Source organism: Molossus molossus, unplaced genomic scaffold, assembly GCF_014108415.1.
Source record: "Molossus molossus isolate mMolMol1 unplaced genomic scaffold, mMolMol1.p scaffold_m16_p_1, whole genome shotgun sequence".
Taxonomy (NCBI): Eukaryota; Metazoa; Chordata; class Mammalia; order Chiroptera; family Molossidae; genus Molossus; species Molossus molossus.
The window spans coordinates 110,928,060-110,948,127 of NW_023425344.1; the positions used below are offsets into that span (position 1 = coordinate 110,928,060).

General features: G+C 45.7%; 1 protein-coding gene across 1 annotated transcript in view; it reads left to right on the forward strand.

Moving 5' to 3' along the window:
- The first annotated feature begins 3,802 nt into the window (after positions 1 to 3,802).
- ST8SIA6 (ST8 alpha-N-acetyl-neuraminide alpha-2,8-sialyltransferase 6) overlaps positions 3,803 to 20,068 on the forward strand; it is a 134,090-nt gene continuing 117,824 nt past the window's right edge. Inside the window, exons 1-2 of the mRNA XM_036243883.1 lie at positions 3,803 to 3,894; positions 4,423 to 4,509. Of these exons, the coding sequence (XP_036099776.1) occupies positions 3,803 to 3,894; positions 4,423 to 4,509 (179 nt within the window). The remainder of the gene's footprint in view (positions 3,895 to 4,422; positions 4,510 to 20,068) is intronic.

Sequence of the window (20,068 nt, forward strand, 5' to 3'; positions counted from 1 at the left end):
GAGTGTTGGCCCGCGGACCAATGAGTCTTGGGTTCGATTCAGGTCAAGGGCATGTACCTTGGTTGGGGGGACCTGGTCGGGGTTGTGTAGGAGGCAACCAGTTGATGTATCCCTCTCAAGTCAATGTTTTTCTCTCTCTGCCTCTCTCCGTCCCTTCCACTGTATCCGAAGATAAATAGAAAAATATCCTCAGGTGAGGATTTAAAAATAAATAAATAAATCTAAAACTACTTCATATGTGAAATTGGTTCCATTTTTTTATTCAATTAGCAATGGGCAAAATCTAATTTGAATAAAACATATTTGACAATATACCCCCTATAGAAAGTTATTGAGTTCTTGAAATTATGTCTACTTTTATTTATATCCTATGATTTATTAAAACTATGTAGAGCTTTGGTTATACTATCCTGATGCATTTCCTCCTCCAGAAAATACTGTTTATATATGTGCTATTGTCCTGCAGTCTTCACAAATCTCTAATATTACTAAAACCAATCAAACAGGCCGAAAACATCAGAAACCATTCTTTCTAGACAGGGAAGTAAAAGTATCAACCAAATGAAGGGAAAGATTCCTTGGTGGATCAGTTTTCTTAGTTTCTCACGGCCCTCCTTCCTTCCCCTGTGCGGAGAGTTCCCACTGGTGCAGAGGGGATACAGCAGACACTTGATTCCTTGGTATGAATCCCCAAATCATGCTCATGGAAATTGCTTAAAATCTTACACCAAAAAAGAAACTCAACTTCCAGGAAGACTTTTAATCACTTGAACATTTTGTATATATCAAAACCTCCCAATCATTTTTTAAAAAAAGTTATTTTATGAAAGTTAGGGCATTCTTGGTGATGAATAAAGAATAGCATAGGACAAATAAGAAGCCAGTGCTGGGAAGAGCAGGCGAGCGGGGTAGATTCATGCACCAAGTTGGGCTTCTGCACATCAGCCTGAGTTTCTGGGTCTATTCTAAGCCTCAGTAGTATCTCAAATTACTACATGCCACAGACCTTTGTGGTGCTGCTGGTCACACCTGCAAATATTGTTACCAAATGTACAGCTTTCCAGTATTGGTTCAATGGTTGAATCAATTGTGCTTTTGTGGAGTTTTTTTTAAAAAAATTTTTTTTCTTTATTGATTTTAGAGAGAGAGGAAGGGAGAGAGAGATAGAAACATCGATGAGAGAGAACATTGATTGTCCACTTCCTGCATGCCCCCCACTGGGGATTTGGCCCACAACCTGAGCACGTGCCCTGACCAGGAATGGAACCCACAACCTCTTGGTGCATGGGTCAATGCTCAACCACTGAGCCATGCTGCCTGGGCTGTGGAGTTCTTTTATCTATCAAGGATAAGCAAGATAATTCATATGTTACCAACCCAAGTCAATTACAAAGCTTGTGGTAAAGTTCCCCACTGTCAAATTTTAGCACCAGTTCAGAATTCTCATTGCAAATTTACATTCAATTTTCCAATTAAAATGGGCTTTTGTGAGTCCTCCACTGATAGTCATTGGCTTGATAAAAAGTTATTCATTTTCAGCAAGGGTGTTTAGGGAGCCCAGTGCAAGGCTGACTCTTCTGCTCTTGCCTTGAGCCCAGCTGTGTTGAAATATTACACTTCAGAAAATGAGGTAAATTTGCAACTTCCTGGCTGATACATAACGCCCTTTTCTGTATCTGCAAGCCATCTCCAATGTCGGTTGTCTACACAATTCTTTTCTGCTCTCAGAGAAATAAAATTGAGATTATCTTCCAAATCTCGACAGCTTTTTCATTCAGACTATCTTTCGAATTCAGACTTTTCATTTTCAAGATAATTGTGCCATAGCCTACTTATCTAACAGAATGCTTAAACTTCCAAACATGTAGAATTGGACTACTTGATTATTTTAGCACTGAATATAGCATTACTTTATTATACTATACTCAGTTAAGCAGCTGGATCCCTAAAAATGTCGGTCTTACATAAAAGTAGCAACATTTTCTTTATTGATTAGTATATAGTTTAGAAGCAGTAGGGATCTATGGAAGGAAATCCATATTTAGTTTTCAGTGTTTTGCCCCTTTCTCTTTAAGAATAGTGTTAGTTCTGAGGTGTTTTTATTTTTTTTCTCTCTCTCTCTCTTTAGTTCTGAGATGTTTTATTCATTGACCACACATTTATTGATCAATTACTATGTGCAGAGTTCTGGTATGTTTTCAACTATATATTTTTAATCAGAACAAATGCAGAATTAGCAAAAAGAAACTAGGCAGCAGATTTTTTTCTTCTCCCTTGATATATATATATATATATTTTTTCAGTGAAAAGAACTGCTGCAACAGCTTTATTGAACCACTTGGCCTACTTGCTCCCCAAACTCTCACATTGGTCTTCCAGGCTAAAACCTTATGCCCCTAGGAGACTCCAGTTGAACTGTGAATATTTTTGTTGCTTGGGAAAGTCAACCCATTAAAGCCTTTCAAAATACCTTTATCAACGTACTGACAAGATGGTAGAGTCCAAAGATTGTTTCTGGAAAAATCTCAAATCTATACAAAAGTAGACTGAATAGTCTAATGAACCTCCATGTAAACATTATAGAGTTTATGGTTTATTGATGTTCCTCAAGGGTCCAGAGGCAGAGGCAGAACCTGGGAGGTGACACAGTGGGAGCTTGAAAGGTCTGCGGGCTACACATGTAGACAGGATGGCTTAGGGCTGAATGAGGAGAGCCCACTCCCAAACTCATAACTGGAGAGCCAGGCTATACTGTTGCATCTCAACAGAATCTAGACTGATACGGTTTAGATCAGGGCTCTGCCAACATTTTCCGAAAAGGGACAGCTAGTACATATTTGTTCAGCTTTGTGAGCCCTATGATCTTTGTCACCACTACTGAACTCTGCGCTACCATAAAATCTGCCAGAGATAATACAGCCACATACAGAACCTTGATAATACAAAGGAATGGACGTGGAGGTGTTTCAATAAAACTACCAAAACAGGCAGGGGCCCAAATTCGGCCCACGGGCAGCAGTTTGCGGACCCCTAAAGATTGCCTGGCCCTAGAAATAGATACTCTGTGCCACTGGGTCTGCGTTTAAGCCAGGGGAGGTTACTGCTTCTATTGGGCACCGGAATCTATCCACTGCCTGCCAAGTTCCTGCCAACCTTCACGCGTGGGACGATCCAGCAAAGCGACTGCACAGTTTTCAAAGTTTTTAAAGTGGGCCGTTTTTTTCCTTCTCCTCTTCCGCCCCTCTCAGCCCTGGCTGTCTACCGCGAGGATGCAGGCAGCGTTGGGGTGCTCATAGGCGGGCTGGTGGGCTGCGGGGAGAAGCACGCGAGCACTCGGGCAGGTGAAGGCGCAGAAAAGTTGGAGCCCAATCAGCACAGTCGTGCTCCCGCGCCCCAACCTTCAGGTGACCCCGCGCGGCGGCGGCGGCGGCGGCGGCGGCGGCGACCAGAGCCCGCAGCAGCTCGGAGCGCCTCCGGGAGGAGCGGAGGCGAGCTCGGCGGATCGTCACTGCTCTCCGAGCGCCGAGCGCCGAGCGCCGCGGTCCAGGGCAGGGTGGGAGAAGTGGCCGAGCCGGGACGCGGCGTCTTCCTGGGCTCCCGAAGACCGTGCGGGCTGGGCCGGGTTGCCCGCGAGCGCGGACCTCGCTGCGCGCGGGGTCTCCCCTCCCGCCGCCGGTGAACGCTGGAGGTGTGCGTGGCTGCGGTCGCGGCTGCGGCGGCCGCGGCAGGAGCCGCGAGTCGGGGCCGCCCGGGCTGCGCGTCGCCGGGGCAGCAGCGGCGGCGGCCGCGCCTGTGGCTCAGGATGCGGCTGGGGGGCGCCCTGCTCGCCCTGCTCGCCAGCCTGCTGCTGCTGCGCCTGCTCTGGGGCTCGACCGACGCGCCCGCCCGCCCCAGGTAACCCACCCGCCCCGCTCTGGAGACCGCGGGCTCCGTGGACCCCACTGTGCACCCCGCCAAACGCCCTGCTGTGCGCTCCCGGGGCCCCAGCCGCTTGACTTGGGCGCGCAGACTTTTGGCGGCTGCGAGGAGGAGCGGCGGAGGCCCAGGGTGGGGTGGGATGGGGAGTCCAGGCCACAGGGCAGTGGGGTACCAGAGGGGCGACACTTGGACCGCGTGGGCATCGGCTGGGGCAGAGAGGGACCGGTCTGTGTTGGAAGGGCCCAAGCGTGCGTCGCTCTGGGCGAGAAAGCTGCAGGGCGGAACCTGCCGTCGGGTTCCCCAGCTGTGTCCTGGGCTCCCCATCCCAGTGCGAGCTTTCCCTCCCTTCCCGCCACGAGCCTCTTCAGACGCCGGGCTTCGGGAGCCGCCCTGGGAACCAGGGTGCGCAGGGACCTCCGGCCAGGCAGCGAGCGCGGTGCCCAGCCTGCCAGCCAGCTGATCCCCGCAAGGTATAACAACTTAGTTTTCTTCCTGGCTTTGCAGGCGCTTGGTGGAGGCCACCCACGGCACCCCCGCAGCGCTGAGGACGCTCCGGAGCTCCGAGACCCCGCTGCCGCGCGCCACAAACAGGTACCGGCGGTGCCGGGCGGGGAAGGGGTGCGGCTGCAACTGCACGATTCGCTTTGAGTTGTCTGGCTGGGATGACACGATTGAGTGTGTGTGTGTGTGTGTGTGTGTGTGTGTGTGTGTGTAAGAGAGGAGAGAGAGAGAGAGAGAGAGAGAGAGAGAGAGAGAGAGAGAATGAGTGTGTGTGTACACTCAAGCGTGTAACTCTTCACTTCCTCAATCTCCCCTGTAAAGCCTGTCCCTTCGGTTCTTGGAACTAAGGGGTATCCAAAAAACAGCTGCACTTTAAAAATGCGTGCTGAATTCCCTTCTTGATCACATGTTAAAAACCCCCAGGAGAAGCAGCTCCAGCCTGTCTTTATTGAGGGATTTGGTTGGTTTGCCTTCTGTCTTTATGCTGTAAAGTGCAGCAGTGTAAGAGTCACATTTGGGAAGATGGAATTCTGTGCACGATGTTGAGAATTTTTTGTTCTCAGTGAATGGAGACTTAAAATTGGTCTCTTTCACTCACATGACTATTTTATCCATGTGCAATAATTATATGGTTTTTATAATTTTTCTGATCATAAAAGTAATACATGCTTGGTGCAAAAAGTTAGATAATATGAGAAATATATAAAAATTATATTCACCGAGTCCTTCCACCCAGAGATTGTATTAAGATTTTGGTCTATATTCTTTCAGTAGTTTTTCCTATATACATGTATTTTAAAAAATATAGTTAAGATTATACTTTGTAGTTTGTGTTCTGCCTTTTCCCCTAAACAATTAGACATATTCATATCTTTAAAAATTTCCCCCAAACACTGCTTTTGATTGTGGCATAATTGGTCATATGAATGTGCCATAATTCATTTAACTCTTTTCAGTTTTAGACATTTAATTTCCTGTTTTGTTTTTATTTTGCTTTGTTTGCTATTAATAATGCGATTAAGTACATCCTTATATGTAAATCTTCATATTCTATTAATTCTCCAGGATGGACTGGTAGAAGTTAGATTGTTAAGTCAAAGAGTAAGTGTATTTTAGGTTCTAAATACATATGGCCAATTGCTTCCTAGAAGAGTTGAATCAAATTACATTTTCACCAGCAGAATGTGCTTCATGCCTCAGCATTGCTATTATTATTGCCATTTTGTATATTGTAAAATATTTTCCTTTTCTTTTCTTCAATTTATCTCTTGTGAATTTCTGTTCCTCTATGTATTCTTCTGTATATTCTTGGCTCTTCGGTCATCTTAAACTTCTGATTGCATGACTCAAGGTTCCCGTGTGGCTTCTGCTTGGTCCTAAGAAGGGTCTGGGGGAACCGGGAAAACATTTTAAAGTGTTGGAACAATACTGCCTCCCACAACCCTCCTATTGGAATTTTACAGCATATTAGAGGCACTAAGAAATCCTGGAGTAACAAAGCTTTTGAGAAAAATGTTGGCCTATACTTTGATTTTATGCAAGTTTGGAATATAGGTAGCCTAGCTTCCCGATGAACTGGGAGCATTCCATCTTTTCCTAAGTCCTGGTGGTTTGCTACACTTTCTGTGGTTGCCCCTTGGGGAAAGTTTGAAAGAACGTACTAATTAAATTATCTGGTCCTGGGCCTTTTTTAAGGCAATTCTTTGATGAATTTTTCAGCTTCTTTTGGCATACTTCTTTTCTACTTGGCATACTTCTTGAGCTAATATAGATAATTCATATTTTTTTCCTGAATGTGGTCTATTTTATTAAGATTGTAAAATTTATACCATTCAGTTGTTTTTAAAACCTGTCTTTTGATCTATTTTATATCTTTTTTATCATATATGGTCTTGATTATTTATGTAGCAGAGGTGCAGAATTTAATCTATACTACTTGGCTGTGTAAAGAAATGATAATTTCTTAATTTGTCCTTTTCCTCTGCCTTCTGGAATGCTTTCTCAAATTTGCCCTCTGTTACTGGATTATTTTTCTTCCTCGTCCACTCTCTGTTTTACCCTATCTGAAACAGTACATCTGTGACATTTTTATTTTTACAGTTTTTTCTTTTTGCAGCCTGAACCTTATCACATCAGTTTACATCTTACAAAGCATTGAAGTAATCTTCTAAACCTCACCTTCCATTTCTTACCTAATATTTTCTTGAGAATGTGAAACAAATGCTTTCTAAAGGTTTCTTGCTTCTTATCATACATATTTTTCAAAAGTAGTATTTTCTCCATATCTTAAGAACTCCCCTTAAGTTATAGAATCTTTTTGTGAATGTTATGGTTTTTGGGGGCTTGTTATTGACTTAGATTTCCCCAGATGAGGAGGCCTCACTCTGGCCTTGTGCTTTCAGACAAGATACTTTAGAACTCCTGGTGGTCACCACTGGGAAGCAACTTCCCTTCTTGGAGAATAAACCACATGAAAGGCTGAACGATAGAGCCCTTAAACAATGTCTTTTTTTAAATTGAATTAAATTACTAGTTTGAGTTTTTGTTTTTGTTTTGTTTCTTTTTTTTTTTTTTTTATCCTCACCCGAGGATATTTTTCCTTTTTTTTTTTTTTTTGTACAGATAGAGTGAGAGGGAGAGAGAGGAAGGGAGAGAGAGAGAGAAACATCGACGTGAAGGGACACATTGAGTGGCTGCCACCCGCACGACCAACCAGGTCCGGGGACAAACTGCAACCGAAGTACGTGCCCTTAGCGGGAACCGAACCCGGGTCTCTCTGGACCGCAGGCTGACGCTCTAACCGCTGAGCCAAACTGGCCAGGGCTGTTTTTGTTTTTTTTTTAATCCTCACCAAGGAGGTTTTTCCATTTTTGTTCAGATAGAGTGGGAGGGAGAGAGAGGAGGAGAGGGAGAGAGAGAAGCATCGATGTGAGAGAGACACATCGACCGGCTGCCTCCTGCATGACCCCAACCAGGGCTGGGGACAAACTGCAACTGAGGTACGTGTCCGTGACTGGAATTGAACCCACAACTCATTGGTCCGCGGGCCGATGCTCTAACTGCTGAGCCAAACCGGCCAGGGTACTAGTTTGAGTTTTTTAAAAAATTGTGGTAAATATAAATAAGTATTATAAAACTTGCCCTGGCCAGTTTGGCTCAGCGGTTAGAGCGTCGGCCTGCGGTCCGGAGAGACCGGGGTTCGGTTCCCGCTAAGGGCATGTACTTCGGTTGCAGTTTGTCCCCGGCCCTGGTTGGTCATGCGGGTGGCAGCCACTCGATGTGTCCCTTCACGTCTATGTTTCTCTCTCTTTCTCCCTTCCTCTCTCTCCCTCCCACTCTATCTGTACAAAAAATGGGAAAATGTCCTCGGGTGAGGATAAAAAAAAACAAACAACAAAAAAAAAACTTACTCATTTGAGTATTTATTTTTATTGACTTTATTGGGGTGACATTGGTTAATAAAATTGTATAGGTTTCAGGTAGACAATTCAATAATATATCATCTGTATAGTGTATTGTGTGTTCACCACCCCAAGTCAGGTCTCCTTCCATCACTATTTATTTCCCCCTTTGCCCTGTTCTACCCGCCACCTTCCCCTCTGGTAATCACCACACTGCTGTCTGTGTCTGTATCATTTGAGTTTTTAAATACTGGGCCTCAAAACTACCTCCTGCCCCCGTGTCTTGATCTCTCGGCTGTCAGAAAGCGCATGTATTCATGGGAGATCCTAGTCAACCTGGACTTCTGCTGCTGCCGGGAATGATGCATGACCAATGTCACCTGAAATCCAGAGAGGGCTGAGGTCCTGGGGCTCTCCCCATATCTGCCACCCCCTTCCTGTCGGGGGTGTAATGACTGATTTCCCTTCCGTCCCTTTAATGTGGCTTTATAATACAGTAGAGGTATAATCTCAGGAGGGTGTAGACAGAGAGCAGTGAATGAGCCAGGGGCACCCAGACAGCCCCAGGAAGCACATCCTTCCTGTGTGGGAGCCTCCACCTGATTTTCTGGTTGGGGCAGACTCTCTCAGTAAAGAAAGGTAGCCGGTGGGAGGAAGATCAAAGTCTCTTGATTTTTTCCTCCCTTGCCCTGCTCTGCTTCAGAGACAGATACGGACATCAGCTGCTGGCTATTGCTCCGTGAGGTTCCACATGCCCTCTCCTTGACGGCGTTTCTTCCCCAACCTGACACATTTCTGAAGCAGCTATGTGAGGCCGTCATTATGTGTAGACTTGTGGACTTTCCGAAGAATACAGGATGGAAGAGAGAATCAGGCCCTGTTGACTCTCTGCTGTCTTATAGCAAACGTTGTAGTAATGTTTTATGCCACATGTTTCTGTTGTCTGTGTTCACACTGGGACCGTAACTATAAACCTCAGAAAATTCAAATTGAGAGTGGACTGAAACAGCTGATTTTCACCCTCTTATCCCTTTCTTCTCCCCCCACCCTCCAAATTGAGGAAGGCTGTTGAATTTTACTTTTGAGAAGGCTATCATTCACTTTCGTATCTTTTTTTTTTTTTTTATCCTCACCCGAGGACATTTTTCCATTTTTTGTTCAGATAGAGTGGGAGGGAGGAATTGAGGAAGGGAGGGGAAGAGAGAGAGAGAGAGAGAGAGAGAGAGAAACATCGACGTGAAAGGGACACATCAAGTGGCTGCCACCTGCAGGACCCAACCAGGACCGGGGACAAACTGCAACCAATGTTCATGCCCTTAGCGGGAACCAAACCCAGGTCTCTCCGGACCGCAGGCCGACGCTCCAACCGCTGAGCCAAACCGGCCAAGGCTCACTTTCTTATCTTTACTTCATTGCTTTTAGTGTCCTGTTTTTAAAAATTCAGTACTCTCTAAAGTTGTCTTGAGTCTGGCTTCTGAAATATTTTGAAATGAGGCTTTAAATCTTGCATTCTGCCCCCTTTCCTACGCCCCAAGCCTGTCCTGTCGAGGCTGAGAGGTAGCTGGCCTCCGTTTTTGCTCTGCCTGTCCCCTCGTGCTCCCAATTTGGAAATGGGTTTCACTGGTGCCTCCCAGACGGTCGTTTTCCACCCCTTTGTTCTCCGGCGCCTAGGTCACTTGTCGTCAGCTGCTCTGCTGTGGTGACAGCTGTAGGACACAATTGTCCCTGCCGGCTGACCCAGGGAGCGGGCCTCAGAATGGGGCTGCAGCCACTTCTGGGCGGCTGTGGGCATATTGCCACGTGGACGGGAAAGCCAGGATGAGCTTGAAGGGCAGAAAGGAAGTTCTGCTCTTTGCTTTGCTCTGTGGGGTCGGGAGGGGGTGAGGAGATAGGAGTGCGTGAAGGAATGGCGTCTGACTGGCCCACTCACTCTGGAGGTTGCTGGTGGTGGAATCTTATTTTCTATTAGGCTCATATGACCCCACTACTTCCTTGGCAAGGCCTCTCTTCACAAAGAGGCTGGGTGTCTCTTTCTAACTGGAGAGGACACACTCAGCAGATGACACCGTTCACATGGTATGCCAAAGCGAAGGCGGGCCCTTCGAAACGTAAATCAGGGTGGCCTTCCTGTTGTCTGGCCTGGGCATCCCTTCGCTGCGCCCTTAGCAGGCATTTTCCTGAAGCCAACAGGCATCAGGATGAATCGGAAAGAATGAAGAAAAGCCCTCCTGCTGGGTGGGAATGATTTTTGGAGGGAGTTACAGAGGAGCACAAATATTTTGAGAGATGGAGTGCTAACAGGAAATGGTGAGAAAAGAGGCCTGGGCACAGTGGAAGGGGTACAGAGAGAAGAGGAGGAAATAAATAGATCTCTTCATCTGCCAGGTACCGTGATTCTTTTTACAGCCACTCATCTTAGCTGCTCTGTGGTTGACGGGTTCAAAGGTTCTATCACCTCTCATTTGGTGGCAGGATAAGAGGCTCTTCAGAGAGCTGCCGAGGCCACGAGCGAACTGGAGGAAAATGTTCTTGTGTCCTGATGTCTTATTTTATAGCTTCTTTTGCCATTAAGAAGATGGTTATTGCTGTAGTATCTTTATGTGTACACACTTAAGAAGTGAAATCTATCATGTCTCTACTTTCATATTTCAGAAACATAATTTTGTTTCACGAAGCACCAAGAATACTTTGTACATGCTGTAGATAATCAGTCGTTGGGAACATTCATCTTCATGGCATAATTATTTCCAAAGGTAATTTTATATAAGCATAACCTGTGTATTTGAAGTTATTGTAAAATAATTTTCATTACGGCCCTGACCAGCTTGGCTCAGCCGTTAGAGCATTGGCCTGCAGCCCAAAGGGTCTCAGGTTCGATTCCCGGTCAAGAGGACGGGGATGTGTCTCTCACACTGATGTTTATCTTTCCCTCTCTCCCTCCCTTCCAGTCTCTCTAAAAATCAATGGAAAAAAAAAATCCTCATACGAGGATTAACAAAAACAAAAAAGATAAACTGTGAGAAAATATTTGAAAATCACATAGCAGTGAAAGAGTTGTATACAGACTATATAAAGAACTCTTGCAACTAACTCAATAACACGAAGAAGAAAACAACCCAATTTAAAAATGGGCAGAAGATTTGAATAGACATTTAACCAGAGAAGATATACAGATGGCTAATAAGCATTTGGAAAAAAAAACAACAATATTTCACATCATTAATCATTAGGGGCAAACCACAGTAAAATCACCACTTCACACCTTCTATGGTGGCTTTTCTAGCGACTCCACCACGTCATGGGGCATAAAGACACTACAGCAATAACCACCTTCTTAATGGCAAAAGAAGCTATAAAATAAGAACCAAGGTTAGGTTCTCCTACTGAAGCTCATAACAGTAGTGCTTTGGTCTAACCAAAGAAAGGGTCATTGCTCACACAGCAGAGGAGTCCTGAGGTGGGGGTAAGGGAGGGCAGTTCTCCAGGCAAAGACCTGAGACAGAGAGAGAGTAGGGGGTGTGCAGGGATTTTATAGACCCCTTAGGAGTCCATGAGTAGCCCTAAGACCTTGAGGCAGAGTTTTACATTTGAGAAATTATTACAAGAGTGACTAAAAATCAGTATTCCTTTGGCTTCAGGAGTTGTTGAGTAATTTCTTAGTTCTTATTATAGTGAGGGCCTTGGGCATTGCATCCTGAATCTCGTAGCACGCCCCCCCCCCCCCCCATTCAAATCGCCGTAATGGAGTGGAGCTGGCGTCTTAGTTAAGAATGTTGGTGTGAGTCAGGATCTTCCGTTCCTCCTAGAAAGATCCACACAGTTATAGGGGGTGTCAAGTCTGTGTTATACAACTGAAAATACCAAACATGTGTCTGTCATACCAAGGATGTGATGAGACCCACCGCTGTAGTTTAAAAGAAGGCACCAAGAGTTCCACTTCCTACAAACAGAGACCTCCAGTTAGCCGGCATTTAAAACCGGCATGTTGGGGAAGGACAGCAGATGCTGGATGACAGATTTCTTTTGGCATATAGAATAGCCTGTTTGGGGGGGGGGACTAGGGCCCTCATTTTCTGTGGGCCCCACTGTATTATCCATCTCAGTTTGGGCTCCAGGTTTGAGAAGGAATAGCAGAATGGGGGGTTGTTACTAAGTGGGAAGGGGAATTCTGTTTGGATTTTATAGATCCATAGGTGAGTAATAGTTCCTTTTAGGGCTAGAAGGAGGAGAAGAGGGACCCTAATTACATTTTAGTAGAATCTTGTAAGACCTAAAAGTCAGGCGTTCAAGGTAACTGAAGCAGAGAGCAGAAGAAATACCCATTTGGGAGACCATTGTCAAATTTGCAACTTTAAGAGGACGTCTTTGAGTAGGCCATATGCCTGTTTATTAGGATTTTTTTTTTTTTTTTACTAGGACTGCTGCCTGTGGACAATAGAAAAAATGGAATTCCAAATGATGCTTTATTGTAAGACCCATGTCTATACTGAATAATGTAGATAATACCTGGGGGCCCAGAAAGAACTAACGCAGTTTTGCTGAGACTTACAATATTGGTTTCAGCAGTGGCATACTGGAGAGGGTAAACCCAGAGGGGACCCACAGAAGTATTCATCATTATGAGGGCATGATGATTTGTGCCTGCATATTGGGACAACAGTCCAATAGAATCAGTTTGCTAGTGAGAGAAAGGGCATTTGCTCCTTGATGTGATCCTTGTTGGCCATGAGGTTGGAATAGAACAGGGCACGTAAACCAGTAACATTGGGAAGCCATGGTGTTTGGCACCGTTTAAAGGTTCAAAGTCCGCAATGACCAGGCTCTTAGAGCTGGGGGAATGGGAGTGTTATATGAGTTCACTTAAGAAATGTGAGAAAGTTGGTGGGCTATGGCATTAAAATGAGCCTCCTCCATGGGACCTGTAGTGGGAGCAGAGACATGGAAGACTTTAATTATAATATGTGAGGTCTGAGCAGCAGTATGTTCCCAATGTGGAAGGTCCCATCATGAACAACCCTGAATGTGAAATCTATTTTGTGTTTGATCTGTAGATCAGACCAAGAATGGGGCTATTAGCTACCACCTGGGAGTCTGTAAAATATGGACAATGAACATATCTTTTTTGAGGGTATCCTCTAGTGTTGAAATGACTAACAGTTGGGTCCCATCCTTTATTGAGGATGTCTTGGTAATAGAATTGAAAGAAGAAGCTCTCTGGTGGGTTCCATCAAATGTGATGGTAGTGCTAGTGTCTATAAAATAAATGTGTTCCCTTTTGTCCTGGCCGGTGTTGCTCAGTGATTAGAGCATTGGTCCAGGCACAGAAGGGTCACAGGTTCAATTCCAAGTCAAGGGTATGTATCCGGGTTGCAGGATTGATCTCTGGCCCTGGTCGGGACATGTGTGGGATGCAACCAATTGATGTGTCTCTCTCACATCAATGTCTCACTCTCTCCCTCTTCTTCTCCCCTCCCCCCATTCCACTCTCTAGAAAAATCAATGGAAAAATATCCTCATGTAAGGATTAACAAAAAAAAATTATTCCCTTTCTCCTCGACTTAGGGGAACCCATAAGTAGCCAACAGGGCCAGGCAAGGGATGCTCTTTCTTGGATCCATGGACTTGGGCAAGGAAATGCCAGAAAGCATGAGAAATAGAGGCTAGGGTGTCTACAGTAAAGGAACCACCAGATGGAACTGGTGGCATTCTTACCTGGGTGGCTTTTTGGGTGGTCTCAAGGGTCTGTTGTTAGGATGACCTCTGTTCAGATAGGGCCGATTTTCATGTGATTACCTAAATTGGTTTTAATGAAATGTGTAGATGGGGAATATGTTGCTTCCAGAAGCCAAATAAGCAAGTAAATGTTGGGCTGTTTGAGAATGCTAGGAGTAGGCGCATTGACTGGAGACGGTATGGAGCAGCCTTCTGGGGATCAAGTGAAGCCTCCAAATCTAACTGGGGTGGTGGGTTTCTCAGGTGTGCAGTGACCCAGATACACTTAGTCAGTGTCTGGACCACAGTGTGTGTATCTTAGCAGGATACGGCCATAGGTGGGTGCTTAAGAACAGAACAGGCCCATGGAGGTCCTGTCTGCATAAATGATGGGGATATGGATACACCCCACATGTAATTTAGTGAAAGTGTATTGGGATACCTCATAGGTGAATGCAAATTGAGGCTGTGATGCTGGAGAAATAGGGCAGAATAAAGCATATTAATTAGATCAATAGCTCAGAGGATCTACCTCACAGAATTTATCATTCCTATGATGATACAGATGGTCCCCAATCTTATGATGCTTTAACTTAATAACTTTTTACTTGGCAATGGGGAGAAAGCAATACACATTCAGTAAAAACTGGCTATAGTCTAAGCTATGATGTTCAGTAGATGAGGTGTATTAAAAGCATTTTGGCTTAACAATATTTTTAATTACCATAGGTTTATTAGGACATAAAACGATCATAAATCAAAGAGCATCTGTGTTCATAAGCCTTCTTGTATAAGGAGTCTCCATTTTAATTATTGTTGTCTTTTTAATCCTCACTAGAGGATATGTTTTCGTTGATTTTAGAGAGAGAGAAAGGTAGAGAGAAAGAGAGGGAGACAGAGAAACATCAATGTGATAGAGAAACATTGATTGGTTGCCTCCTGTACACACCCTGACCAGGGATCAAACCTGCAACCTAGGTATGTGCCCTGACTGGGAATTGAACCTGCCACCTTTACATGTATGGGATGATGCTCCAATCAACTGAGCCACCTGGCCAGGGCTGTTTTTCTTTTTTGTATTTTTATTGATTTGAGAGGAAGAGAGGAAGGGAGGGAGGGAGAGAGAGAGAGAGAGAGAGAGAGAGAGAGAGAGAGAGAGAGAGATCAATTTGTTGTTCCACGTATTTATGCATTCATTGGTTGATTCTTGTATGTACTGTGACCGGAGATTGAACCCACAACCTAGGTGTATTGGGATGACACTCTAACCAATGAACTACCTAACCAGGGCCATTGTTGGGGTTTAGGTTATCACTCTTGGTTATTTGTTGAAATGTGGGAGCCCTAGGAGGACCCATAACCTGGTCAATGACCTTCACATTGACTCAAGAGTGTATTTGTTTCATTGGGATCCTTCGGAGGTGAGGGGGTAAAACGTTCAGGGCTGGTTAACACTTTAGTTTTAGCCCCTGGGAATATCTGGATCTTTATAGCAGATTCAAGGGTGGGAACAGCTGCAAAGCTTTTTGGGGCTCTTCCTGTCCTAATTAAGCATTCCCTTTGGGGGTGAGCCTCCGCAGGCCCCACGGTGACAGTGCTGCTTCACTCCCAGTTCCCCTGCAGACACTCGGGGCTGCTGCTGCTGCTGGAGGAAGTCGCACGGGAGTTGTGCAGGAGGCGACAGACACAGGGGGCAGCGAGATTTAGAGGTTGCTGGCACTAAATCAGTCATCAGTGGAAGTCCAAGCGCAACTACTTTGGAATGGTTTGATAATCTCTTGGAAAGTTAAACATACATTTGTTATATGATCCAGGATTTCCATCCTAGGTATCTACCCAAGATAAGTAAAAACATGTCCACATAAATATAAACGTTGATATGAACGTTTATAGCAACGTTATTCATAATCATCAAACAATGGAAACAGTCCAGATGTCCATCAACTGGTGACTCAATAGACACAATGTGGTCTATCTACACATGAAATGCTATTCGGCAATAGAAAGGAAGAAAATATGAATACACATGGCAACTTGGATGAACCTCAAAAACACTATGCTAAGTGAAAGAAGCCAGACACAAAATATCGTGTGAATCAGACATGAAAAGCAGATTGGTGGTTGCCTGAGGCTGTGGGTGAGGGTGCAGTAGAAATTGGGTGCAAGGGACCTTTTTGGGTAATGGAGAGGTAAAACTGGATTATGATCATGGCTGTGTAAATCTGTCAAGTTACTAAATATCATTGAATTGTGTACTTAAACTTTTTGTATGCGGGAGATTTTGTGAGAAAATGCAGCTTGGTATCCACGGTTTTGCTGTGTGTAAGTTCTATGCAGTGTGTGTGTATGTGGGTGGGTTTCAAATATATGAAGCTGATGAATGTCGGTCATTTCGTGTTGCTGGTATATGCAGAGGATTTATGTAATTTTGAAGAACATCACATTCAAAAAGTCTTCTTAGGTAATCTACACAATCACTTTAATATCCTGAGGTGAGAAATGAACAAAATGGGCAAAGTTCCCCCTCAGCATTCAGATTTCACATTCTTTGCATGTTTTGGAAGCAATTCAAGTTTGACATACTGTTTACTTGAGATGGAGCACAGCCACCTAGATACGAGCACCTGCAATGTGTGGGGCTTTGTGTCAGGCTCAACAAAATCAGAAAGGTTGAGCAATTACTGAGCGGCTGCCCTGTGCCAGGATTAGCAGCTTGATATGCACGACTCCATTTAATTCTCACAGCAACACTGTTCTGTGGGACTGTTAATATTCCCATTTTACAGAAGGAGAAACTGAGACCCGAGGGTTTAGTCACTTGTCCCAGGCCACAGAGCTGACAGGGGCAGCTGATTGGCTTCCCAGGCTGTGCTCCAGATGGAGACACTGGAGCAAGTCGTTTTGTCCTCTGTTAAATGAAGGTGATCTTTCCAGACGTTTAGGGCGAGAATGGCAGGAAGTGGTCAGGAATGAGACTTGCAGGCGTGGAGGGCCTCGGGGATGCATAGAGGTGAGACCCTGGGAGCCATCCGCTATGGTGGGAGGCAGGGGGCCAGCCCAGAGGAGATCTTTGGATCCCTTCAGACAAAATCAGATTTCATGCAGGTAGATGTGCAGCGGCCGCAGGATGCAGAGTAGACCAAGTGCGGAGAAGGGGGCTGCAGGGGCTGGCCAGGAGCCCACAGCTCTGCTGTCCCGGGTGCTAGTCCAGTCCCCAGCCATTCCTGAAAATGAAGGAGAGCTCATCCCCCAGGGGAGTGCTCCTCCGGATGGATGGAGCTTTTGCCTTCTTGCTGGCTGGGAGGTCACAGCCACCCCACCTGTGTGGGTGGGCAGAATCTGCACGCAGCCTCGAGGGCTCTAGCCGTCTTCTGGGGCCCACCTCCAGATGGTAGCCCTCTCAGGGGACACGGGAAACCACAACGGTGCCGGAGGAGGTGCACTGAGACCCCCTTATTTACCTTCCCCAAGTTGCAAGTAACCAATTCAGACTGTTTACCTGTCCCCAGTCTGGTTTATTGACTGTGTCCTACCCGAAGTCATAGGCACAGGTTCACCCATTATTCTCGCCCAAAGGCCACGTTTGGGAGATAACACTGTACATTGAGGAAGGTTCAGGGAACCCACACGCCCACCACACTCCCCATAAATTCATTAAAACCAAGTTTCCTAAGAAAAGAATGAATTTGTATCCAACGATTCTATCCTGACTCCCTCAAAACTGTGGCTTTCTCTTTTTTGGAAAATTTCCTTCCCAGCAGTACTGATTCCCACACAGTCAAAGGTTATTAATGGCTTCAATCATCAATTCATCAGATCGTTACGCTGCAGGAGCATGTGCTCTTATCTTACAACGGTGCCAGGAGGGTGAGATGCAGGTGGTGCCTAATTTGATTTGGGTAAAAACGGACTTCTTTCCCTAGGGAGACAGTTGCTAAGTTCAGCCCAGTGTTTGCGGCAAAACATACCTCATCTCCAGACGTGTTCTTAGGCCCTGCTCCGGTCAGCCGGGGTCCCGGAGCTGTGACAGCCAGCCTGGAGAGTGACAGGCATCTGTGATGACCATCCAGTGTGAGTGCTGTCATGGACATGTGTCCAGGGCAGTGTGACGGGCCAGGGGAAGCTGGACAGGTGAGGGTTCCAGTGTTGAATCTCACGGCATAAGGAGAAGTTCCAGGAGCGGACACAGAGGGAAGTAGACATCTGTGACACATGCAAAGACTTTGGGATGTATGAATAAGATGTTTGTGAAGCTGAAACTCTGGACACGTGTCTGCAAAAGCAGACAGGTGCTAGAAAACAGAGGGTGGTCCTAGCTTAATCATTGTGCTATTATCTCACAGGTTTGGGGAGCCCCCTGAATGGCTTTGATGGAGGGGTGACATGATGAGCCTTGTAACATGGAGAGCATCTGGGCCAGGGCAAGGCAGGCTGAGGTTTAGCTGGGACAGCCATGCCAGTCATTCAAGTAGTGGCTGAGCTGTGACTCTGGCCCCCTGCCCTTCTCCCCGGGTCGCCAGAGGTGGCCACCTGGGTGAGCAGGTGGCTGCACTGTGGGCACAGCACCTGTGTCTGTGGTTGGGATCTGTGTGAACATTCCCCTGAGCAGATGATGGATTGAAAAGGAAAGGAACTGAGAAACCAAACAGGAGCCTGTCATAGTCAGGCCTGAATTAAAACCCAGATGACGGAAGTGGATGGGAATTGAAGGAGAAACATGAGGCGCTTGGATCCTTGTCTGGGTGATCAGTGGAACTGGGGGTGAGAGGACCTGGTCAAGGTCCCCGGTGTGTGCAGCTGTGGACTGCGTGAGTCCGCTAGGCGTGCTGTAGGAAAGCACCCTAGACTAGGTAGCTTTACAAAATAAACTTATTTTCTCCTTAACTTTTGTTTAATTTAGCTCTGGAGGCTAGACATCGGACAGTTTTATTGACAGAGTTGGTTCCTGCTGAGGGTTGTGACGGAAGGATCTGTTTCAGGCCATTCCCCTTGGCTTGCAGATGAGCATCGTCTCCCGGCGTCTTCACCGGTCTTTCCTGCCTGTCTGTGTCCCTGTTTCCTTTTCTTATAAGGACACTAGTCATGTGACCTCGGTGTAACTTAAGTACCTCTTTATTTATTTATTTATTTATTTATCCCTCACCTGAAGACATTTTTGCATTTATTTTCAGATAGAGCGAGAGGGAGAGAGGGAGGAAGAGAGAGAGAAATATCGATGTGAGAGAGACACATCGACTGGTTGCCACCCACATGACCCCAACTGGGATCAGGGACAAACTGCAACCAAGGTACGTGCCCTTAGCGGGAACCGAACCCGGGATATTCTGGTCCGCGGGCCGACGCTCCAACCGCTGAGCCAAACTGGCCAGGGCCTTAAGTACCTCTTTAAAGGCCCTATCTCCAAGTAAGGTAGCATTCTGAGGAGCTGAGGGCTTGGACTCCAACATATGAATTTTGAGGGTTGGAGGACACAAGTGAGCCCGTAAAGCTGAAACATAAACAGACCTAACTTTGCTCATTCTGGGGAATCATACGTGGGGGTGGCCTGTACTTCCTATAACCTGAATTAGTGTGTTAGTTGTAAGGAGAGAGGGTGTCTTTCATGGAAAGAATCCCAAGACCTAAGTCGAGATGGCAGATCTTAACATAGTTTTGGAAATTCAGATTTTTTAAAAAATGAGTGTAATTTCTTTGTCTTCTCATAGCTGCTGTCTGGGGGAGACTAGTTGAGTGTCAATGGGGTTATGTAGGATATTTCTGGAGTCATCATGGTCTAGTGGTTGAAGCTATGGATGGTGTGTGTGTGTGTGTGTGTGTGTGTGTGTGTGTTATGATGGATTATTTTGAGCCAGGAGAAATAAAACAACTTAAGAGGCAGAGTGGAGATAGATGAGTCTAAATTCGCACCTTTCCTCAGCCCATCTGTATTAGTCAGCTGAGGCTGCCATAACAAAATACCACAGAATGGGTTTCTTAAACAATGGATATTTATTTCTCACAGTTCTGGAGGCTGGAAGTCCAAGATCAGAGTACCAGCGTGGTTGGGTTCTGGTGAGGACATTCTTCTTGTCTTGCAAATGGCAGCCTTCTCACTGTGTCCTTATGTGTGTGTGTGTGTGTGTGTGTGTGTGTGTGTGTGTGTGAGAGAGAGAGAGAGAGAGAGAGAGAGAGAGAGAGAGAATTAGAGCTCTCTGTGTCTCTTCTTATAAGGGCACTAACCCCACTGGATCAGGGACCCACCCTCATGACCTTCTCTAACCAAAATGATCTCTCAAGGACCATTACATTGGGGTTGTAATTTTTTGGGGGATGGGGGACACAAACATTCAGTCATAACACCAACCTAACTGTGTGACCTTGGAACATTTACCTACCTTCCAACTGACATCCTGTGTCTATCTCTCAAGGTGGATTAAATGAGGTAACGTAATGCACTCAGAGCTCAGCATAGAGGAAATATTTAATCAATGAGTTTCACTTGGCATCTCAGTAGAACTTTAAAGCAAATTCTGCCTCATTGTTGTTTGTCCATGGTG